The 24,834-nt window shown below is 55.0% G+C and overlaps 1 protein-coding gene across 1 annotated transcript in view; it reads right to left on the reverse strand.

Moving 5' to 3' along the window:
• WNT3A (Wnt family member 3A) overlaps positions 1 to 24,834 on the reverse strand; it is a 42,796-nt gene that overhangs the window by 12,225 nt on the left and 5,737 nt on the right. The window contains exon 2 of the mRNA XM_045483750.1: positions 15,842 to 16,083. Within this exon, the coding sequence (XP_045339706.1) occupies positions 15,842 to 16,083 (242 nt within the window). The remainder of the gene's footprint in view (positions 1 to 15,841; positions 16,084 to 24,834) is intronic.

Here is a 24,834-nt window from a genome sequence, read left to right on the forward strand (position 1 = left end):
AAGTTAAAAGGCATGCTGAGGTCATGGAGAAGGAAGATCCCCAGCATGTCCAGGTGACACCTCACAGTAGCAGGGACATCTGACCCAGGGGTGTGGGATTAGGCTTCACCGGGGCAGGAATCACAGGGCATGCTGGAAAGTGTGTGTGTGTGTGTGTGTGTGTGTGTGTGTGTGTGTGTGTGTGTTGGATAGAGAGCGCATTGCTTTTATCAGATTTCCACAGGTCATGAGCCTACTGGTTGGAGTAGGAGGAGGTAGGACAGGGCTCCCCTGAGGCTGTGCGTGGGGAGGACACAGCGAGAACTCTGACCAGGGTCTGGAGCCCTGGCAGCCGCCCCAGTCACAGGAAAGTTCTTAGCCACTGACAGCTGCTTTGTCAGACGTTTCTGCTTCTGTTTACACAACAGAGGCAGCTAGGGAGTGGGAGGGGAGCCATCACACCGTGGGAAGGGAATCACATCTTTGGAATGAGATTCGAGACACCTCCATCATGTCACTGTCACTGGCAATAGGCTGCGGCAGGTCAAGAGAAGAAGAGGGGGCATAGGCCCCTGGGAGGGAAGCCAAAGGGCCAATGCTGCCAGTTTGCCAAGTCCCTGGGACAGAGCCTGCATGAGCCTTTGGAGCTGCTCAGGACTGCCCTGCTGGCCCCAGGATTCTTCTTCACACCCATGAGATGGGCTCTGCCTCCCTGGGTCTCAGAACTTCAGGACTAGACCCATCTTGCTTCCAGACTCGGATTTCACAGGCTTGTCAAACACCAGAGATCATTTGAGGAATGAATTAGGACTGCCAAGGCTTGTTGCTTTTCCATGAGAGTATAAGATATGTGAAAAATGACTATCATAATTTTGGAGGTGAGGTCAGGGTTGGAAAAAGGAAGAAGAAAGGGAATTTAGTGGCAAAGTCATTCTGTGAGTTAAGCATCCTCCATGCGGAAAACCATCTTTGCCAGAAATTTGCCATTGTTTCATTACTAATTAGTTACGGAGTTCATGCAAAGTATCAATGATCTATTCTTCCTTCCATTCATCTACCATCTATCCATTTATCCATCCATCCATCCATCCATCCATCCATCCATCTGTCCATCCATCCACTATCCATGTATCCATCCACCATCCATTTATCCATCCATCCACCCATCCACCATCGATTTATCCATCAAACCATCCATCCATCCATCCATCCATCCATTTATCCATTCTTCCACCCATCCACTATCCATGTATCCATCCACCATCCATTTATCTATCCATGTACCCATCTACCATCCATTTATCCATCCATCCCTCCATCCAACCACCATCAATTTATCCATCAAACCATCCATCCATCCATCCATCTGACATCCATCCATCCATCCAACCATCTATTCACCCATCCAGCATCCACGTATACATACATCAAAACATCCATCCATCCATCACCATCCATTTATTCATCCATCCACCATCAATTTATTCATCAAATCATCCATCCATCCATCCATCTATCCACCATCCTTCCATCCATCCATCCATCCATCCATCCATCTGTCCATCCATCCACCATCCTTCCATCCATCCATCCATCCATCCAACCAGCCAGCCAGCCATTTACCCCTCCAGGATCTGAGAGTCTATAAGAAGCTACACACTAGGCTCAGAACTAGGAATATGAAGTGAGTAAGATATAAGGTGCCCATTTTCAAGAACCATGGTAAGAAATCTGCAAGATAGTGATTGCTGCTCTCTCTGATGAGATTTCTAACAGCCCAGGCTTTTTAAAGTTCAAGGAATTACCCATCTAATCATTAATTAAGTAGAAGCTGGATGACCCACTATCAAGTGGAAGGAATCCCTGCATTGGTAAGGCGGAGGGTGAACCAGGGGAATCCTGCCTTTAGTGAGAGACTCTACTGTTGTGGATCAGCTTCTTTGCTTTGGGCTGTGCTAAGTCACCTGCCTTTGGGATCTTACAGTTTATGAGGAATAGAATAGAGGAAACAATGACACACAGTGGCAGTGTGAACTCTGGGGCAGGCTTGGGATGGATGGATGGGTAGCTTAACTGGTGAGTGAATGGCTGGCTGCCTGGCTGGATGAATGGGTGGGTGGGTAGATGGGTGGTAGAAGGATGGATGGATGGATGGATGGGTAGATGAGTGGATGGATGGATGGATGGATGATGGATGGTGGACAGATGAATATTAGAAGGATGGATGGGTGAGTGGGTGGGTGGGTGGATGGATGGATGGAGGGTGGTGGGTAATGAGTGTGTAGATGGTTGGATGGATGGGTGGATGGATGGATGGATGGGTATGTGGATGGATGAGTGGGTGGGGATATATATTGGATGGATGATGTATGGGTGGATGGATGGATGGATGGGTGGATGGAAGGATGGTGAATGAATGGATGGATGGTGGATGTATGTATGTATGAATGGATGGATTTATGGATGGGTGGATGGATATAGACAGATGGATGGTTAATGTCTGGGGCAGCTGAGGGAGTCCCATGTGGTGAGAGGTGGGTGTCTAGCAGAGGGCAGGGAGAGATGTCCAACAGGCTCCATCACAGCTAGGTCAGTGGGGCACTAGGTGTCACCTGTGAGATTGGCTTTGGCAGTTACTTTGCTTCCCTGGGTTTCAGAACTTTAGAACTAGGCACCTTAACAAATTCTTGCTTCCAGATTTGGGTTCCATGGGCTTGTCAAGTATCAGAGATCATTTGAGGACTGAATCAGGATTGCCAAGTGTTGTTACTTTTACTATTTCATGAGAGGATAAGACAAGCTTAACTATCATAATTTCAGGAAAGAACATTTAACAGAAAAAAAAGGGTGTTTTTCAGAGTACTTTGTATTGAAGAAAGTTCATCTTGCACATTTCACCATGTAGCTAGCAGTTAGCAACCGTTAATTGAGCATTGACTGTGTTTTAAGTGGACAAGAAGGCTGCAGCCTCTGTTCTGGAGCTGACCTTCCTGTGGGGAGGTCCCCTTGGGGGGCTGTTTCACCAGGGACCAACAGGCCACCCTGCCTTGACTCTGGCAAATCCTTTTATTGGGGCTGAGAGAACCGGCTCAGGCAGGAGGAGGGGCACTCCTCTTTGCCCGCTGCTATCACAGGTCCTGCAGGCCCCTTCAGCCCAAGCATGCAGAGGCTCAGAGTGGGTCAGCCACAGACCCTGGGCTGCACAGTAGTGAGTGCTGAGCCCAGACAGGGTGGAGGGAGAGGCTCCTGCACCCCCAGTAAGGCTCCTGCACCAGGCCGTTTCGGTGGCTGCAGCCTCGAGGTGGCTGGGCCCACCTGTCCTCTCCTGGGGGAAGGCTGTGGGAGCTTACACTGGATGAGAGGATATGGACACTCATATATGCTCTTGTGATGAGACTATTAGCCTGAGGGGGCACTGGGAGGGCTTTTCTAAGAAACAAATGTGACCTCTGGCAGCAGAAGGTCCCGGAAGGGGGCTGTGGCTCAGATGTGACCACTGATGGATGAGGTGAATCTTCTGGAACATTCTGTGTCTGCCTGGGTGGACCCCTCAGGAAGCACTGCAGAGAGGACGGCCTGGGGGCTGCCCCAGCACCAGTCACTCCAGTGTATCAGTGCAGACACCTGTGGGCTTGGGGCCATAGTTCTTGGAAGGACACCTATTTCTCTAAAGGGTCCCCAGGTGATTCTGATGAAACCCTGGGCTGAGCCCACAGGCTCTATTATACCCTAGGGCTCCATGACTCACAAATTCACCCCCTCCTCAAGATGGTGGCCAGACCCAGCATGTGTCCCTGTGGAGGGAGGCCCCCAAATGGCACCCAGCCAGGAGAAGGGAGGGAGCATGGGGAAGGGGGAGGGGATTTCTGATACCACCTCCTTAACAGGGATGTGCAGGGGCCTAGCATGGAGGGTTCTGATACTTGCCCATCAGAGGAACGTCAGTGGGGGGGGGGGCGCTAATAACAGGGGCTTTGACGCTTCCCCCCATCAGAGGGACATGGGGGGCTAAAAACAGGGGCTCTGACACCTCCATCAGAGGGACTTGGGGGCTGATATGCAGGGCTCTGACACCTCCCCCATCAGAAGCACATGAGAGGGCTGATATGGGGGATCTCTGACATCCCCCATCAGAGGGACTTGAGGGGGCCAAAATGGAGGTCTATGACACCTCCCCCATCAGAGGGGCTTGGGGGGCTGATATGGGGGGCTCTGACACCTCCCTCATCAGAAGCACATGAGGGGGCTGATATGGGGGATTTCTGACATCCCCCCTTCCTGCATGTGCGGCAGACATTCTGTCTGGCCCCCACATGAAGCCTGGCTCCTGATTGCCAGCCTTTGGGACTTAGGGGTCTGTCTCCTGTCAGATGGCTGCAGGGAGGGACCTGGGCCCAGGGCAGGGTGGGTATGAGTGCCCCTGAGAGCTGCAGGGCCTATCAGAACTTTTCTTGGCTGACCAGAGGCAGAGGAAGGGCCCTCCCTCAGGTGAGCTCACTTCCCTAAGACCCTTTGGGACACCGGGCTGTGTTTCTCCCCTGGGCAGGGCTGACCTTGAGGCAAGACCCCTAAAGCACCAAGGTTAGTGCTGTTCACATGTGTGCAGAGGAGTGCAGCGGGGGTGGGGGGAGGGCTCTCCTGTCTCTATGGAGCCCCCCAGGACACTGCCTGCAACCACAGTGGCCCTGGCCAGGGCAGGGGTTCCCAGTCCTCAGACCCAGCACTCCACCACCTTGCAAGGAGGTTCCCTGAGCACACCCCGCTGCGGCTTCCCTCCCACCAGGTGTGTGGGGTGAACCCCCATTCTACATACCAGCACTGCCCAGACTGCACCCACCATGAATCCTCCCGGTGCTCTGGATGAGGAGAGCCCATCCCTTGTGGTATCTATGGTGCCCACAGCTGATGGGCCTTCCCAGAGCCTAGGATGGGGGTACCCAGCCTCGGTGAGGGCCTGGAGCATCTGGGAGAACATGGGGTGCATGTGGCACCCCCAGCATAAACAAGGCGCAGGCCTTACTGAGCTCTCTCCCTCTCTGGGGCCTCCCAGGGCCCTGCCCACCTGGCAGATGAGGCCCGGGGGAGGGGAGGACACAGAAGGGCAGGGCAGGGTACCCTGCCCCTTTCCTGCCACGCCTGAGCGGGGGCACAGGCCAGCAGACGCTCCCGTCTCCCTCCCTCTGGCCAGCGCGGGCCCCCAAGACTCCCCCAGAGCACTGAGTGCGCTGGCGCCTCCTCCGCCCACCGACGCCCCAGCACCAGGAGGGGACTGCGGCTCCGCGGGGCCGCCAGACGGTCGGGAGGCCTGCCAGAGCCCCGGGCCAGCAGGTGCGCCCCTCCGACGACGCCCACCGGCCTTGGCCCGCGGGAGGGGGTGTCGCGAAGGCGGCCGCACAAAGGAGGGGGCACCTGAGAGCGGAATGTGCCCGCGCCCCACCGCGGCCGCGGCCCCTGACACCGCCCGGCCGGCAGCGCGGCCGGCGTCCCGATTACCTGCTGGGGCTAATGAATCTGGCTTTGTGAGCCACTGTCACGCCGCGTTAGGCCCACAATGGCCCGCGATATTTTATATGAATTTCCCCCTCGTCGGCGATTAGGCCATAGCCAGCCAGTCATAGCAACCGGGAGGTATGCGCGGCCGAGGGGCCGGCGGCGCGAGGGGAGCGCGCTATTCACACGCTTTAACACAGCGCTCCGAGGGCGTGTGAATCGCCCGCAGCATTGCTCTCTGCCTTGTGCTTAATCTTGTCCTCGTCGTGGGGACATTGTGTTCCGAGCCGGGCGCGGCGGGGCGTCGCCGGGGTCTCTCCTGGACCCTCTACGCGCCCCCGCTGCGCAGAGTTAATGATATACAGGGGAGGCCGCGGAGACCGGCCGGCTCCCCCCCAGCCACCGCCAACCGAAACACTTTCCGATGCGGGTCAGGGGTCGCAACCTGGATTCGGGACGCGTCTTCCCCCCCGCCCCCCAGGAGCCTCAGTCTCTTCCCCAGGCCCCTCCTGGGCCCTGCGGCTTGTGCCGGGCCCCGTGCCTGTGCGCTGGCCTGGACACACAGTGCGCCGATGGACCACCCGCTGGAGCCTGACCGGGGAAGGGGGGAGGGGCTGCTCCGGTTGGGGACGGGGCAGACACATCCCCAGACCCTCAAGGAGACAACAGGAAGGTGGGCATCAGCGGGGGGAGGGCACTGCCCTTGCAGAAAACGTGATGGACACCTGTGGACCCCGCCCAGAAGCTCCTAGAGAACTGACCACTGGATCCTGTCAGGGATCAGCCCAGGCGCCCCCAACTCAGCTGCCTAGTGGGTGAGGTCCAGCTGCAGACCCCACAGTAGGGTCAGCCCACCTCTGCATGGGCAGTGAAGTTTCTTCCCCATGTACTGCTGGGGACATCTGCTCCCTGATGCAGAGGAGCAGGCCTAGCTCACCTGTGGCCCTGACACCCCAGGGGAGCCGGGGAGTGCGGCCCCAGGGCACCGGGGCTCTGAGTGAGTGGATGTGCAAGCTGGGGCTCGGGGTCCTGGCCGCACCATGCCTGTGCACTGCAGTGCTGGGGTGCTGATGGGACAGGCATCAAGGCCCCGGGCCCCTTTCTCTGCAAAGTCACATGCTACCCGAAAGCCCACGGGCCTGGACCTGGGCCACTGTGGCCACTGAGATCTCCCAGGGGCCTGTCCTGGCTGGGCCTCCTTCAGGCTGGCAGCCAGCCTGTGTGCTGGGGCACCAAGCCCTGGGATGGCCCCCTCACCTCCCTGGGGGTCAAGAGGAGGTGTTGGCCAGCTCTCTGAGGAGAGCTGGTCCTTCAGGTGCCTGGGGGCCTGCCTGGAGGCACAGATAGCCGCCACGCACTCGACATTCTTCACATGCTTTCTGCCCCAGGACACAAGTCCCTTCTGGGGTGAGCAGAGGGCGGTTCTGCCCAGCCTGGGCTCACTTCGAGTGCCCAAGCCCAGGTTCTGTGCAGGCAGCTTTTGGGGGCCTGGCCGGCCCACCCGGCCCCCAGCCCCGCATGCACACACGTGCTCACACACACATGCACATGCTCGCACACGTCCACACAGGGCCCGGCCCCTCTCCTCAGCTGGCTGGGCGGCGTTAAGCCCTGTTCAAGAGGCCGCCTCAGCAGGGGTGGCCAGGCGCCCCGTGGACCCTGCCACAAAGCCTGGGTGACCTCTGACACGATTAGGGTCGCCCTGACCCTAATCCAATCAGATTGATTACCGCAGGCGCGGTCAGGCAGGCAGGCTGGGGCCTCCACAATGGCCTCCCAGAGCTGGCCTCTCTCTGGGGCACCTGGCAGCTCCTTCCTTGAGGGCCATTCAGCTCTGTGGCCACAATGAATTCCGCCATTTCTCAGCCCCGTGGAGGGCAAGGGGGAGAGGGGGCTTTCTATTTCCATCAAAGCCAAGTGGTGAGGGCCTGGGGGCTGAGACAATTTTCCTGCAGCAGAAATGGAGGAAGGGTGGAGGCAGAAGGGGCAGACGGGTGGGGGCAGGAGAGCAGAGGGCAGAGAAAGGAGTGTGGACATGGGCAGGAGACATGGGGGTCACGGGGGAGTGGATGTGGGCAGTGGATGGAAGTGGACACAAGGAGGGGACATGGGGAGAGGATATGGGGACGGGACGTGGGAGACATAGGTATAAGTGGACATTTTATAGGAGAGGTGCCAGGACACAGGCTTTCAAGAAAGCAAGGGGGTACAGGTGAGGATGGGGCTCCCTGGGGCTAAAGCCCAGAAGCCGGGGGCTTGTGTGGTTCTTGGGTCCCTGCTCCCTGGGCACTGGGGGGCCTGCTCTCCCCTGGAGAGAGCTCTGCTGTCATTCCAGACCCCTGGCAGGTATTCTCGGCACCCTGCAGCCCCCTCCACAGGCTAGGGTGTCCTCAGGAGTCCTGGCCTGGCCCTGCACCACTCCTCAGTGACCTCACTTGTGACCAGAGCCGCCATTCACCAGATAAGGGTTGGATTCAAGTCCTCCCTCCATGTGCGAACACTTAGAATACCCCTAGAAAGCACTGTAAACATGCCCCTTTTCTCCAGCTCAGGTAACACCTCCTCTGGGAAGCCCACCCAACCACTCAGCACTTCCTTCTGTAGCACCAACTGTGTGCTTGGCACTGCCCCAGCGTCTTCCCTGCTTGCGTGCTGCGTGGGCATCTGCTGTGTGTGACGGGGGACCCACGGTGTACTGAGAGCACCCCGCAGTGCCTGGTGCTTGTCCTGGGACAGTGATGGTGGGGACGGAGTCAGGAAACGTGGAGCAGCTGTGGGGGCCTGGGCAGAGGGTGAAGGAGGAAATGGAGCTGAAGACCATGAGGACGGAGCCGCTTTCAAACTGCAGGGAGCAGGGAGCAGTGAGGACAAGGTGCACAGGCAGGTCTCATGGGCAGGAAAGCCTGTGTGTAGCGGCAGTCCAAAGGGGTGGGGAGTGGATAAGTCCCAAGGAGAGGGCTGGGGAGGAGGTGGTGGTAATGCAGGGCAGAGCAGCGGGGAATGGGTGCAGGGGCCAAGGACCCTCAGAGGCCACCCTGCCTGAGGAGTTTGCAGGCATGTCTGAGCATAACCGGCGGGTTGTGGGTGCCCTGAAATGATGTAACCTGATGTATGCACATGTCTGAAAGGGATAGAGCTCGTGGCCAGGGAGAGTGATGCTGCATCCCAGAGGAATGACGGCTTACCCCAGGGATCTCCCAGGCAGGTCCATGTATCGCGGGGGGCAGTGGGGGCAGTGATGCTGTGTCCCAGCAGAATGACGGCTTACCCCAGGGGTCTACCAGGCAGGTCCATGTATCGCTGGGGGTGGGGGGACATGGAAACGGGCCAGGATCCTTGGATCACATGGGTGCTCCCAAGGCATCCTCACTTCCTCTCTGCCTGCCCCCTTAAACCCACCATCCCCAACTTGTCCCAGGAGGGGACTCCCTCCCAGGCTTCCAGGCCCTGGAGCTCTGTGCAGATCAGGTACATCCAACTCCTTGCTCTCCACAGTGAAAGGCAGACCCAACCGAGCCATGAGCTGACAGATTTTTAAAACTTCTTGATAATAGATCACTATGTGATTTTTGTCACACATAACTCAGGAAAAATTCAGAGAATCGAGAGATGCATCATAGCAAAACTCTCCTGTGTTACCTATTCTTTTGTGTGAATGAGGAACCTCACACCTGGATCTTTAACATTTAAGAACAGGTTGCCCAGTGGTGAAAGACAGAAAGCTGCCCCTGAGATCAGGAGGAAATTGGGGTGCTCATTCTGCTCACTGCCGCCCCACATTGTTCCAGAGGCTCCAGCCAGGGCTAGGAGCAAGAAAAAGAAATAAAGCGTATCCAGATTGGGGGGAGGAAGGAAAACTGTTCCTGTTACTAAATGGTATGGAAACCCTATGGAATGCATAACACCTCTATCAGAACGGATAGACCATCAACAACATTACAGAACATGAGGTTGATGTTGGAAACCAATCATCCCTTTCCATGCACAGCCACAAATAACCCAAAGGTGAGATTAAGAAAACGTTTCCACTTACAACAGCATCAAAAAGAGTAAAATACTTTGGAATAAATGAAACAGAATAACTGTAAGGTTTGTGTGCTGAAAACTGCCCCATGTCCCTGAAAGAAACTGAAGGAGGCCTAAGTATATGGAGAGACATTCCATGTTCATGGATTGTCTTAACATCAAAATGGCAATACTCCCCAGAGCGATCTGCAGAGTCAACCCAATCCTTAAACATTCGAGGTGTTTTCTTTTTCTTTTTTGCAGAAATTGACAAGCTGATCCTGAAATCCATACAGAATGATAAGGGGTCCTGGATAATTGAGCAGTCTTGAAAAAGCAGAGCAAAGTTGGTGGACTCACACTGCTTTCTAACTGTATGACAGAACCAGCAGAGAACAGACATGTAGACCATGGGGTAGAATAGAGGCCAGAAGTCAACCTACACTTCCTTCTCTGGCCTTCTGATGGGGGTCTGACCCAGCCTCACACTGCCTTCCTCCACCACCCAGGGGGTAGCTTCTCCAGGTAGGTCAGGCTCCTCTCTTCTTCCTGCCATTCTTTCTCACCTGGGCAGCTGGAACCATCCAGGGGGTGTCTAGGGACCTGCTGGACATGCCTTCTCAGGCCACAACACCCCTGGCCACAGGACACCATAGGACCTGTGTGGGTGGCAACCACACCACACATGTGTGCTTACACATGCACACACACATACACGTACATACTCACGCACACATAGGCACACCCACCCACCACACATGCCCCCACATGGCTGATGCGCCACAGCGTCCTGTGACCCTGACTCCTCCCACACATGGCAGCAGCTGTCCCTATGGGGATGACCATGTAATTACCCCAACCAGCAGTTCTGTGAAGTCAGCTGAGTGGCAATTAGTCTCCCATTTTATAGACAGGGACGCTGACACTCCAGGAAGCCAGCTGACTCACCAGTCAAGGTCACATGGTGTGATCCCCCTCCCCTACATGGCCCCTGGGCATGGCCACAGCCACTTGAAGTTGTGGAGCCTCAGGCCCTTGAACAAATGCCGTCCACACAACCAACCCTCCATGAATGTTGGGTTGCACTCTCAGGAAACCCTTCAGCTCTCCATGCACACCAGTGGTCCCAGGGCTCAAATGTCTCTTGTCCTGCCTTCCTCGGCATACCAGAGGCAGCTTCACTGGTGGATGTTCTCCCTAGGGGACCTCAACATGCCACTGAGGGATGGGGTCTGTGCCCCCTATCTTAGAACCCAGGTGGGCCTTTGTAACTGTCTTGGACAACAGAATGTAGTGCTGCATGGCCTCTGAGGCCAGTTCTCAAAAGGTGGTATGGAGTCACATCAGCAAAATGGCAGAGTGAGAAGCTCCCAGGGCCCAACCCTCCAGAGAAACATGGAAAAAAGTGAAGCAGAAACTGTCAGAGCCAATGTTATCAGAGCCCTGAAAAGGGGTTCAAGGTGGTTAGCAACCAGGCAAATGCTGACTCCAGGAAAAGGTATCTCTAAAAAGGTTACACAGCCTGCCACCCTCAGCAAAGAGAGGTCTTAAGATGGCCAAATGCACTGATCCCACATAGGTGGATGGTTCCAGAGGGAGGAGAGTAGATGTTCTCTGGAAGAATTTGTCTGATTTGACCTGTCTGGGGGTTCCCTGAAAAACTGATGCCCACCTCAGAACTCTCCTCTGAGTGGGTGTAACAGTGGTTAAGCAGGGGGTATTCCTGGAAAACACTGAAAATGAAATGAACAAGCTGCTGCCTGTGAAGCAAAAAATTATAGTTGGGGCCAACAATAGACATACTGATCGCCTGGGGGGAAAGGTGGGGGAGAGCTGCTTTGGGGAGTGAAGGGTTTGCAAATCTCCTGTGGACCAGGAGACCTAAAGCCCACGTGCAAACCAAGGGCGGAATGCATACTCAAGAGAGACCTTCAGCTTCCACCTGTGCTGATCTGCTCAGTGCATGCAGGAAACGAAGGCTAAGGCAGAGCAGTGAGCAGACTAGCTGAGGTTGAAGGCCTGCAAAACACAGCCATCTGCAGAGACCAGAGGAGTATTCTTTCTTCGCTTTGTTTCCCTTTTTATTTCCTCCAAGGCAAAGGAAATTTTTGCCAAACCACAAGCTAAAGAAGAGTCGGTAATGAAACAAGCTAGTACAACCCACAATAAGCACACTGAACTCTGTGGTGGGGAAATAATTTGATCTCCTGAGTGACCATTTATGATAATCACAAGGTACAGATTCCAACAAAAAGTTTCAAGGCATGCAAAGATACAAGGAAGTACAGGTCCTTCATAGGAAAAAGGAAGTTAACAGAGCGTATCTCAAGGAAGCACAAATATTGGATATAGTGGACAAAGACTGAATCAACTATCCTAAGTCTGCTCAAAAGGATAAAAGAAACCAGGAGAACACGGTCTCAACAAAGAGAGAATTTCAGTAAATAGAGAGAAATTACAAAAGCAATGAAATAGAAATTGTGGGGCTGACAAGCATGATAACTGAAACAGAATATTTGCTAGAGGTTTTCAACAGCACAGCTGAGCAGGCAAAAGAAAGAATCAGTGACCCTGAAGATAATTCAATTGCAATAATGCAGTCTGAGGAACAGAATGAAATAAGAATGAAGAAAAATGAACAGACCCGTGGGACACCATCAAATGTAGCAACAAACACCACATTGTGGGAGTCCCAAGAGAGGACAGAGAGAAAGGGGCAGAAAGAATATTTGAAGAAACAATGGCCAAAATGTTTCAAATTTGATAAGGAACTTGAATCAATATATCCAGGAAGTTCAACAAATTTCAACTTGGATAAACATAGAGATCCACACTGATACATATTTTAATTAGCTATCAAAAGACAGGGAAAAAGAAAATCTTTAAGCAGCAAGAGAGAAGCAAAGAGTCCTCCATGAGATTAATAACCAATTTCTCATCAGAAACCAGAGTCAGAAGGCAGTGGGATGATATATTTAAGGTACTGAAGGAAAACAGTGTCAACCAAGAATTCTACATCTGGCAAGACTATTCTTCAAAAATGAAAGATTAACCTAGATGAAATGGATACATTCTTAGACACACACAAATACCAGAACTGACTCAAGAAGAAATAGAACATTTGAACAGACCTAAATAACGAGTAATAAGATCAAATCAATAATTTAAAACATCCCAAGAAAGCAAAGCTTCGCTTGTGGACTCTATCAATTAAAGAAGAATCAATCAACACCAATCCTTCTCAAGCTCTTACAAAAAATAGAAGAGGAGGGAACACTTCCTAACTCATTCTCTGAGGCCAGTGTTGCCCTAATACCAAAGCCAGACAAAGACACTACAGGGAAAGAGAACTACAGACCAATGCCCCTTGTACATATTGATGCAGAAATCCTCAACAAAATACTTGCAAACCAAATCCTCCAGCATGTTAAAGGGATTATTGACCATGACCAATGGGGATTTATCCCAAGAATGCAAGGGTGCTTCAGTGTAGAAAAATCAACCAATAATAACACATCACACTAAGAGAATGAAGGAACAAAACCGCATGGGCATCTTAATTGGAGCAGAAAAAGCATTTGATATAATCCAACACCCTTTCATGATATGAAAACGCAACAGATGAGGAATGGAAGTGAATTTCCTCAACCTGATAAAAGGAAGTTATGGAAAATCCACAGCTAACCTCTTACTCGATGGTGAAAGACTTAAGTGCTTCTCCCTAAGATCAGGAATGAGACAAGCTTGCCCGCTGTCGTCACTGCTACATGACATAGTGTGGCAGTGCTGGACAGAGCAATTAGACAAGAAGAAGAAATCAAAGGTATACAAATCGGACAGAAAAAAGTAAAACTGTCACCATTAATAAGTGATATAATCCTATATATAGAAAATCCTAGGGGTGCCTGGGTGGCTCAGTCGGTTAAGCGTCCAACCTCAGCTCAGGTCATGATCTTGTGGTCCATGGGTTTTGAGCCTTGGGTTGGGCTCTGTGCTGACAGCTCAGAGTCTGGATTCTGCTTTGGATTCTGTGTCTCACACTTTCTCTCTCTCTCTCTCTCTCTCTCTCTCTCTCAAAAATAAACATTAAAAAATTAAAAAAAAAAAAAAAGAAAATCTAAGGAACCTACAAAAAACCTCTCAGAGCTACAAGACAAATGAAGCAAAGTTGCAAGATATAGGATCAAAACACAAAAACTAGTTATATTTCCATATAGTAGCAATGAACAATCCAAAAAGGAAATTAAGAGAATAATTCCAATTCCAATTACATCAAAAAAGATAAAATACTTAGGAATGCATTAATGAGGGAGGTACCAAAAACTACAAATTGTTGCTGGAAGAAACCAAGGAAGACCTAAATACACAGGAAGGCATCCCATGTTCATGGATCAGAAGGCTTAACATTGTTAGGATGACAATACTCTCCCAAATAATCTCCAGACTGAATGTATTGCCCATCAAAATCCCCAAAACCTTTTTCACAGACATGGAGAAGCTAACCCTAAAATTCATATGGAATTACAAGGCACCCAATTGCCAAAACAATTTTGTAAAAGAAAAACAGACTGGATGATTTGTACTTCCTGACTTCAAAACACACCACAAAGGTAAGTCCATGAAAATAGTGTGGAACTAGCAAAAGGGGAGTCGTATAGACCAAAGGAATGGAATTGAGAGTCCAGAAATAAATCCACACATCCGTGGTCAATTGATTTTTGATGGGGGGCCAAGACCATTCAATGGGGAAAAAAATAATCTGTTCAACAACTGATGGGGCTGGAGTAACTGGATTTCCACATGCAAAAGAATAAAGCTGGACCCCTACCTCACACCACACACATTTACTCATTATAGATCAAAGATTAAATATAAGAGATGAAACTATAAAACTCTTAGAAGAAAATACAGGTGTAAATGTTTGTAACCTTAGATTAGGCAATGCTTACTTTGATATGACATTTCAATAGATAAGTTGGACTTCACCAAAATTTAAAACTATTGTGCATTACAGGACACGGTTACAACAATGAAAGGACAACCTATACAACTGGGAAAAGATTTGCAGATCATAGATCTGATAAGAATCCATTGTCTAGAATATATAAAGAGCTCTGAGAACCCAACAACAAAAAGACAAGCACTCCAATTAAAAATTGGGCAAAGAACTTGAATAGGAATTCCCCAAAGAAGACATACCGATGATCCACAAGCCCATGAAAAGATGCTCAACATCATTAGGCATTGGGGACACGCAAAGAAAAACCACAATGAGATACCACTTTGCACCCACTGGGATGGCTGAAGGGAAGACACAGAATAACAAGGGTGGTAAGGATGTGGAACTGGAACCCTCATGCACTGCTGGTGGGAACGTGAGATGGTGCAGCCCCTGTGGAAAACAGTGTGGTGTTTCCCCCAGAACTTAGAACAATTCCCTGCCTGAGAATACATGCAAAAGATTCAAAAACAGGTATTTAAACAGATACTTGTACAAAAATGTTCACAGCAGCATTGTTCACAAGAGCCAAAAGGTAGAAATCACCCAAATGTGCATCAGTGACCAATGCATAATAAAATGTGGTCTATCTGCACAGAGAGGTATTACTCACCCCTAACAAGGCCTAAAGTGCTGACACACACAGTGTGGACGAATCTTGAAAACATTATGCTGAGTGAAAGGCACCTCTCTCCCTCCCCACCTGTCAGTGGGGCCCAGCCACGAAATTGCAGAGGCCACTTTTGGGTGTTGTTGCTGAGCATAGCCTCAGCTGCCAGACGTGTCCTAGACCAGGGACCAGCTGAGATGCAGCACTGTTGACCTCTGATTTGCAGGTGTCGGGACATATGGCACATGGTTATTACTGCATAAACCACTATGTTTGGTGAAAATTTGCTCTTCCCCAAAAGTTAACCAACACCCAACCCTCATCTTCTTCTCCTTCCCAGCCCCAGGACCCAGGATAACTCCCTCGGTGTGCCTCTGTGGCCCCCAACCCCTCCTCCCCTCCCTATGTTTTATTGTTTTAATACAAATTTTGTTATTTTCTCTCCAAGACCCCCCTGAAGGCCTGGCTCCTGTGGGAAGCCTGCGATGGTTAATCTCGTCCTCCTGAGACCATACAATTTGCCCTTGGGGAAGGGGAAGCAGGAGGGATCTCTGCATTACCCTACTCCTTTTGGAGCTGCAGGAGCCCCCTAAGAGGCTGAGGTCTGCAGGGCACTGCCCACCCGCTGGAGGCGCTGCTCCTATGCTGAGCACAGGGGAGACACTGAGGTGGGTCAGGGCAGAGCGGCTCCTGGCACTGAAGGGGAGCTGCAAGGACCTACCACGTCCACCTGAAGGCCAAGATGGGGGCCCGCGTACCTTTGTCCAGCACGGGGCCGAAGATGGCCAGGCTGTTGTTGACGGTGGTGCAGTTCCAGCGGCGGCCGCGGAACTGGTGCTGGCACTCCTGAATGCTTATCTTGATGCCCTCCGCCACGCTGGGCATGATCTCCACGTAGTTCCGACAGAACCGCAGCTGCTTGGGCACCAGGCCCGGGATGCTGGCACACAGGATGGGCTGAGTGCCCAGGGATGAGTACTGGGGCCCGATGGCCAAGGACCTGGGGAGGAGGGGAGGAGGCCTGATCAGTGGTGCAGCCACCCTGCCCGTGCTCCTCAGTGCGCACGCGGCCATTCTGCATGAAGGAAGCGCGTCTGCACCCTGTACCTGGATGGTACCAAACATCGTCCAGACGTGCATGAGGCGCGGTGGGAAAGCAACCAAGGAAACGGAGAGTGCAAGCCTGCCTGGTGCTCTGCACAAGTATAGGGGCTGTTCTGTCAGGGTGGGGGTAGCAGGGCAGCGGAGCTTTGGAAACGTGGGGAGCACAGTGTGCGACCGGTCAACCCCAGGGGGCTGCCCAGAGGAGGGGGTGCCGGTGGCCAGACAGGGCACAGCAGCGGCTGATCTGTGGGGTGAAAATCACCCTGCACTCGCGCCCGTGTGACAGCTGCTCTTGGCTATTTACCCAACAGACAGAATGTCATGTGCCCTCCATGTCACGTGCCCACGGACATTCACAGCGCTGTGATTAGGATGGAGCCACTTGAGTCTGCACCCACAGGGCGCAAGGGTGAACAGCTGCTGTTCACTCCCTCTCGGAAATGCAGCCCAGCGTGCTTCTGACAGGTAGCAGGTGCCAAGGGGACACCTGGCTCGGCCAGTGTGTGCCTGCACCTCCGACTGTGGCCGTGGCCATGAGCAGTCCTAGATGAGGACATAAACCAGGGCTGCGGTTCCTCCTGAATTCCTGTGGGAGTACCCCCCCTGAGCGGAGGTGCAGAGGGAATGTCTCAGGGATGGTTCCCACTCACTGCGCACCTATGAAATTTAAGTTGAACAACAAAAGAGAGAGAATTTTGGCTTTCCAGTCCCACCAGCTGCACACAGCTGTGGCTACCGAGCTGGACGGTCAGATAAGGGACATTTTGGTCCCTGTGGAAAGTTCTATCAGACAGCACCGGCCTGGGGCGATGGAAGTGCTCTGTGTTGGTTACACTCGCGTTTATGTCTTGAGGCTGACTAAACCATGTCTGTTTTACTGTATGGACTTGCATCTTGATTTCAAAGAAAGAACTGTCAGATCCTTTTGGGGGCAGAGCAGAAAGAGCTTCTACAATTGTATGGGTGACAAGTTGAAACACCTGCCCGGACCCGTGGGGGACGCTGGATCCCACCACCTGTGGACACGTCGGCCCAGTCCTGTGGGGAACACTGGATCCCGCCACCTGTATACTCCTCGGCCCAGTGCCCCAGGCGATCCTGCTGCCTGTTCACGGTCTCCCACGTGCTCTCCACTCCCACCTCGGGAGCCCATCTCTCTGCTTCCTCTGGGCTGCTGGGTATGCTGCGTCCCACGCCTGGAATGAAGATCTAGAGCAGCCCCTGGCCTGGCAGGGAGGCCCCTGCTTATCTGGTAATTTACTCTGGTGGGCTCCCGGCGGGAAGGCCTGACTCTCCTTTGTTTGGAGGGGGAGACGCCTCAGCTGAATCCCCAGAGGCTCTTCTTGTTTGCGTAGGCAGGTGGGGGGGCGGACCCAGCACCCAGAGAGAAGGCAGGTGGGAGGCTTCTGTATGTCTGAGCCGTCCACATCCCTGCATGATGACACCGATGTTCCAGATGTCCTATGTGGAGTCTAACCCGGTTCCAACCAGCTGTGGTGAGAGCCATAGGAAGCAGGGACTCACGGTCAGAGAAACAATCCTCCCCCCGGAAAGACTCTGGAAATACATAGCAGATCCTCCCGCCCGCCCCCCCCGCCCGTCCTTCCCTCCTTTTTCCAAACCTTCAAGGCCTCCTTGCCAGTAGGCACCAGCCCAGCCCTCCAGCACCTGAGGCTGCCTCCTGGCTGCAGAGAGAAGCTTCCTCAGTGCTGTCCTGCCGGATCCAGATCTGTCTGCTCTCCCCACACAGCCTGTGGGCCTTGTGCAGTCACACTGGCCTCCCTGCCTCCAGCAGGCCCTCCACTGCCCCTGTGTGGGTCACCCTCCTGGGCTCCCTGTGCAGCACCTCTGCCTCATTTAGGAAGCCAGCTGGGGAGCAGGCCACTGGCCCTGGAAGTCCCACCTCCACTCGTGCTCCCCTGGCCAACTCCCGACAGCGTGTGCTCCCCCACATTCCTGGGTGGACCACCACATTCACTCTGTCCTCACCTCCCCCCCTCCTCCCCAAGAACATCTCCTGAGAACTAAAACCTATCTCTCTGCAGCCAGATGCCTGAGCCAAGTCTCCCTGCTACAGGCAGCGGGTCCTGTGTCCCTGATCTTCCATGCCCTCAGTGTCTTGGGTCCCTTCCACTTTTGAGCCCCAGTATCTGACGGCCCTCCCTTGGCGTGCTCCCCACCGGTCCTGTCTGTCCTCACGCTAGTGCCTTGATGAGCAAACCGGCCAGGACCCCGTGTCAGACACCGCAGGCCACACCATTCTTGAGTATGTCTGTGTCCCTGGCCTGGCCTGGGATGGTGGGGCCGGGCCATTGCTTGTGGGGAGTGGGGCAGCAGGGCTGGCTTGTTCCCTCGCTCGTTCCTTCATTACACACAGATCCTACTGAGTGCCAGTTGCCCGGCCATCTTTCTTCCACACCCACCCAACAGTCCTGAGAACCTCAAAGTTTCCAGAAAGCCCAACCATCTGCCTCACCCCTGTGTGGTCTTTCTTCCCCAGAAAGTGTCCTGTGATCTGGGCCTGGCTCTCCAGCACCCCGGCCTGCACGGACATCTGGGAAGGGAGACCAGAGGCAGGGGCCACTCCCATGGGGACCCCTGCGCTGACTTGGGCCATGAGCATCCCAGGGGGCTGGCAGAGCAGGTGGGCGGTGGGATGGGAGGAGAGCTCGGCTTGTGGGCTGACCGGTGGCATTCAGGCCAATGTCAGTGTTCTCTGCCCTCGGGGAAGGACCCTCAGCCTGTGGGTGCAAGCAAGGCCTCTAGGCTGACAAGATGGGCCTGGCCAGGCTGGAGCACAGGAAGCGGGCAGAGAGGCCAGGGGGCGAAGGGGGACGGTGTGGGGAGAGACAGGCGGCATCTGTCCTGTGTTCCCTCCACTACTCAAGCTTGCACAGAGAATCTGTAAATACAGGGTGAACTCCCCCAGCCTGTGCTCCTTCAGAACATTGCCACCAGCACTGCATGTCCAGGCCACTCCTGCCGGGTCCTATGCCTCCCACCCACCCACCATGCTGCCTCTGTCCTAGCCCCAGGGACCCCAGCCTGGGTCAGTGCGTGTGCCGCGCGAGGGTGGCTCTGCCCACACCTGCCTAATGTCAGGTGTCTGCCTCCACTGTGAGGTATGTCTTGAGGTGAACCCTCCTCATGTTCCCACCGTCCACACGCATGCAGCACGCTCCAGGAGAGGCCACATGCTCTTCCCCCTCTGCACCACCGGATGTCAGCAGGAACTGTTGAGGTGACACCCTCCCTAATGAATGGAGGGACCCAGGGGGAGGGTTCCGGAGAAGCAAGTAGCCAGGCCTTGTGAGGACACAGCTGAAAATAACACAGGGCGGGACCTGAGTGGGGGTGGTGGGGTACTCTTTCAGGATCCTTCTTCAGCCTCTATGGCCCTCCCATACAGGAGTCCACCTCTGTCTCCCTCTGGGGGAGGCCTGGCTGGTCACCCACGAGGCTCCTTTCTGCCTCCAACTGAGATAGGACTGCTGTGGCTGGTCCTGGAGGCCACACCGGGCCAGGGAGGTGACCGTGGGAGCCAGGCTGATGATTTTCTATCCATGCACCTTGGAGCATCCAGGAGCCCAGGAGAGGTGCCTTGGGGGCCAGTTGGTGGGCGAGGCTGGGGACCAACTGTCCCAGTTTCCCCAGGACTGTAAGCTCAGCTGGTCACCCCCAGTGAGGTTGCCCTTGCCCCTGCACTCCATGAACCAGGATGCCTCACTGATGCAGGACCACACAGGCCGTGATTTCACACAGATGTGGACCTCTCGCTACTGATGAGCCGGCCCGCATGCTCGCGGTCCAAATGAAAATGTGAGATGAACAGATGGGTGCATGGAGGCAGTGGTCAGCAGCGGGACAGCCAGGCAGAATAGCCCGGGGCTGTGGGCACACAGATGTTCCCGCAACCATTCCAACCGTGGGCCGTTCTCCACAGGCAACACTTGGAAGGTCTGACGTCATGGTCTGGTGCGGGGCTTTCCGATGGGGGCTGGCTTCCTCCAGCTTGTCCTCTGTGGTCACAGCCTTGCTTCAGTGAGGAGGGGTGGGGAGGGTCTGCCAGGAGGAAACTCACTCACTCCATTTCTCTCTTCTTTACTTGGAGGCTTGGGACGCGTGAAAAAGAAAGGCACCCCTTAGTTCAGACATACTCTGTCAGGCCTGTGGTGCTGGCCTCCTGGCCAGATGCCAGAGCCAGGACTCATGCCGGGCGGAGGCTGGGAGGGGGACAGAGAGCCCAGAGACTGCCCCCCCCCAGGACCCCTCAGCTCCCAGGTCAGAGCCTGCCTTCCATCAGGCTTCCCTTATGCCCCCCAGGCCATGCCTTGGGGAGAGCAGAGCCGGGACTTCCCAGCTCACAGCTTCTGGCAGCAGCCTGGTTCCGGGGTGCTGAGTCAGCTCCTGCCCCTCCACTCCCCTTCCAGGGCAGGCCCCAGCTCGCCACATCCTGGAGCCAGGCATCAAGGCCAGGGTGCCAGCCCAGATGCCGCTCCAGCTGTTCCAGCCCTCTGCCCCACCTCCACCCCCGAGCCCTGTCTGGGTTCTTCTCACACCCACGCCGGACCCCATGCCCGATGCCCCTTGGACTGCTTCCAGAAAGTTTCCTCTGCCCCAGAGGTGGCCAGGGGAGGGTGGAGAGCTGGGAGATGCCGGTCCCACACAGAAGGGGGCTGGCGTTGTGGGTGAGAAGCTGTCAGGGGGGGCTTGGCGGGACACCGGATTGTGGCTTGGCCTCGAAGGCAAAACCCAGTCATTAAAAAAAATCACATTAAAAATTTAGCTGGTGTTCACAAACCTTAGTGTGGTGATCATTTCATAATATATACATGTATCACATCATCATGTTGTACACCTTAACCTCACACAGTGTTATCTGTCAGTTATGTCTCCATAAAGGTAGGGAGAACATCCACAGTGGATGTGCACTATCCCCCCATACTCCCGGATCCAAATTCCTCATATACAGGGAAGGTAGATGTCCTCCATCCATCAACACTTGGGAAACCGCAATCTCTAAGTCCCTCCTCCCACACCCTCCTGGGAGGAAGCGGGGCGCTTGGGGTGAGGCCAGGGGCAGAACAGGAGGGCAGGGAGAGGCTCCGAGCCATGCAGTGGCTGCCTCCAGGGGATGGTGATGTACTGGCCTGTCTGAGGGCCTTGCCAGGGGCTGGAGGCAGCACTGAGAGGTAGAGGGCACCACCATCCCCGTGCCCTTTGTTCCCCCAAGGTCTCTGAGCACAATAAAATGCAAGGGCACTGAATGCACTCTGAACTCCTGAGTCATATCCCGGAGGGAAGGACATCCTGGAAAGGTGGTGATGTCAGCCTGCGCTGGCTGATAGTAAGGCACCGGTGGTCACTCCACCCTGTGATGAGAGCGATGGGAGCATGAAGAGATGGGTAGGGGCAGGCTCTCGGTGGTGCTGTCAGTGCCGGGGTGGGTAGGGGTGGGACAGACGGATGAAGATCTCCATGGTGCTGTCAGTGCAGGGGTGAGTTCGGGTGGACTCTCCGTGGTGCTGTTGACCAAGCAGAGGAGCCAGAAACGGGACTGAGTCGCAGCACAGGGTAAGCGAGCGAGCCCACCCGGTGGTTGATCAATGCCTGGTTGTCATATCTGCTTTCTCCTGGTGACATTGGCTCCCAGGCCCATCACTGCTGCCCTTCGTCAGAGGCAAGTCTGGTTGCTGTTCATGGTGGGTGCAAATACCAATATCATTTCCCCATCCCGGGGGTCCCACACCCCGAGCTTCCAGGAGGGGCTGCGTGGCTGTGAACCCTGGGAAGGAGGCACTCCCTCCAGGCCCAGACACTGAGGGGCCCCCAGAGGCCCCACCCCACTGCCGTGCCATCGGGACTGTGACCATAGCCAGGATGCCAGGCCACACTTACAGACGTAAATCAGGATCACCTATCTCACACGTGCTTTCAAAGCACAGCCTCTGTCCAGGAGGAGAGGTCAGAGATGTTGGGGCATCCAGAGCAGCCGCTGGCTCTGTGCCAGGAGCGCACGTCCCTGGACCAGAGAGGCACCCCCACCCCAGGAGCTAGAACGATCTGGCTGGCAGTCGCCAGCACGTGGGGACTGGGTCACCCGAGCCCAAGGACCCACACGTGACAGTGGGCAAGGTCAGGAGCTCACTCTCCCCCAGACGAGCTAGCACTGTGAGTGAGGCTCCAGAGACCACAGTGGGGACCACAGATGAGCCACCCAGATGTGCCACCTGCTGAGTGCCACTGTGTGCCATTTGAAGCTGTGGAGTCTGGCCACTTGTAAGCGGCAAAGGGGGCCTACTGTCTGCTACCTGTCCCCACAAGCTGCTCACACCCAGGGGACAGAACTTCCCCAAGCAGTCGAAGGGCCTCATCACCTGGGCACCTTGGCCTTTGTGAGTCTCTCCTGCCCCTTCCTATCCCCCCATAGGCCCCACTGGCACCATCATGTCACCTGTGTGGCCTTGCACTTGGCTGGCCCAGTGCGTGACTCCCTGTGACCCTCGCAACCTTGTGGATGGCACCCTGGGACCTCCTGGACCGGGAATCTCAGCCCAGATGAAGACACCTGTCTGGCATCCATGTGTTAATATGACTGGATGGCTCCTAAGGGCCCCTTTCTCCCCATACTCCGATGCCCTTAAAATGCATTGAACTCCAGGCTTGCTGAATAGCATTTAGGGACCAGAGTCTCAGGCAGTGTAGGCTGCCCCAATGAACACCATGGACCAGGGGGCTTACACAAAACACATGTATCCCTCACAGGTCTGAGGCTGGACCTTCAACATCCAGGTGCTAGCACATTTCAGGGTCTGTGGGGACCCCCTTCCTGGGCTCCTTGAGATCCTCACATGGTGGGGACAGAGAGAGCGCTGGGCTCTTGTTCTCCTTATGAGGACACAAAGCCCGTCACGGGTCCCCCTTCCTAACACTGTCACCTGGGCTCATGCATGAATCTGGGGGGTGGGTGTGAACATGGGTCTGTGACAAGTCAGATATATGTCACAACACACAGCCAGCACTAAAGACCCTCAGCACCACTAGTCTCTGGGGCCCCACTCAGCCCCGTGTCCCCTGCAGGATGGTCACAGAAGGGTGACGTGACTGGCAGCCTGTGCCTGCCCCCAGCCAGCTGCGTTAGGACCCACTGTGCCTCAGTTTCCCCTGCTGACACGCAGGTATGCAGCTGTCTCTCCTGATGTCGGCACAGGGGCCACCCAGCTCCAGGTCCCAAGGAGGTGAACCCGGGGTCTCTGCCCCGCACTGTGAGGGGGCCCAGGACCTGGCCTCACAACCCTCAGGCACCACGCTGAGCTGTCACTGGGTGTCGAGGCTTTGGGTTAAACCCTCATCTTGCCCTCGGCCTCACAGCTGTTACAGGTGTGTAAATGGCTCCAGACAGGGATGAGAGGGGTGAGGGTGCAGCCAGCCGTCCCTGACTTACACTTCTGTCCCTCTGTCTGGGTCACAGTGAGGCCCCGACCCTACTACTTCCTTCACCCTGCACCTGGTGCCATGATTCAGCCTGTGAGGAATGAGAGCACTTCTCCACAGTGCAGGGAGCCGTCCCAGAAGGTGCCCACACCCGGCTGCCAGGCCGGTTGTCACGCCCGATACCCCGAAGGCCCCTCAAACCCAGAGTCCCCTGACCCTGAGACACGGTCTTCCTCCTCTGAGCCTCTCCCCGGAGTCCCAGCCCTGAGAGACTTTCTGCAGGGCCGTCCACACGGCTGAGGGGCCAACGTCCAGGAGCAGGTGGCGGTGGCCCCGCCTTGGACCTGGGACAGGGTCCCTGAGCTGCAGACCACATGTGGCGGAGAGGCTGGCTCAGGCAGAGCAGACACGGCGCCCCCACAATCCTGGGAGATGTGTGAGGCACTCAAATGGAAGGTGGCCCACTAGGGAGTGTTCCAGGGTCCCGGGAACACACGGTTGCTTAACAGTTTAGCGATAGCTTGTTTCTCAGGAACCGGGGGATGTCACCTTCAACCCAGAGTGCACATGCGTGCGGCCTGGAAAGCGGCCCCTGGACTCCAGTCCCAGCCTGTGGCTGGGGCCACGTGAGCCGCGCCTGCTGCCCGCCAGCGTTAATGGTTTTCTCCCTCCCGGGAGGGCAGCGCTGTGGAAGTCTGGGCGCCTTGCCAGGCCATCCTGCTCAGGGTGGAGCGGAGGCGCTGGCTGTAACACGCAGGGGAGGGATGGGCTGATGGCCGTCACCCGCGGGCTTATATCGCGATGGTGCAGCGGGGGTGGAGGGCACAGAAGAGGCTCTGGGCAGAGGAGCCCCACTCGCCCCACAGACGCAGGAGGCACCTGTGCACTGTCTCTGCAGGTCTTGTGGGGCGGCAGCCTCTTAGGTGTCTGTGAACCTGGCTGGGTTTCCTCCTGCAGTAAATCTCAGCAGGCACGGGGTGCCTGTGGGCTGTGGGCTCCGCTCCATCCTCACCTGTGGCCCTGTGTGCTCCGGGGTGAGCAGAGACTTTGTGAAGTTCCCAAGGACTGTGGGACCACATCTGCCTGAGGCTCCAGAAGGGGCTCTGAGCAGTGGGGTGGCATGTCCATCTGCACCTTCTTGAGGAAGCGCTCTGTGGCCCCTGCCCTGCTGGCCCCCTTCTCCCGACCCCGCAGAAGCCGGCAACGTCTTCTC

Source organism: Leopardus geoffroyi, chromosome A1, assembly GCF_018350155.1.
Source record: "Leopardus geoffroyi isolate Oge1 chromosome A1, O.geoffroyi_Oge1_pat1.0, whole genome shotgun sequence".
Lineage (NCBI taxonomy): Eukaryota > Metazoa > Chordata > Mammalia > Carnivora > Felidae > Leopardus > Leopardus geoffroyi.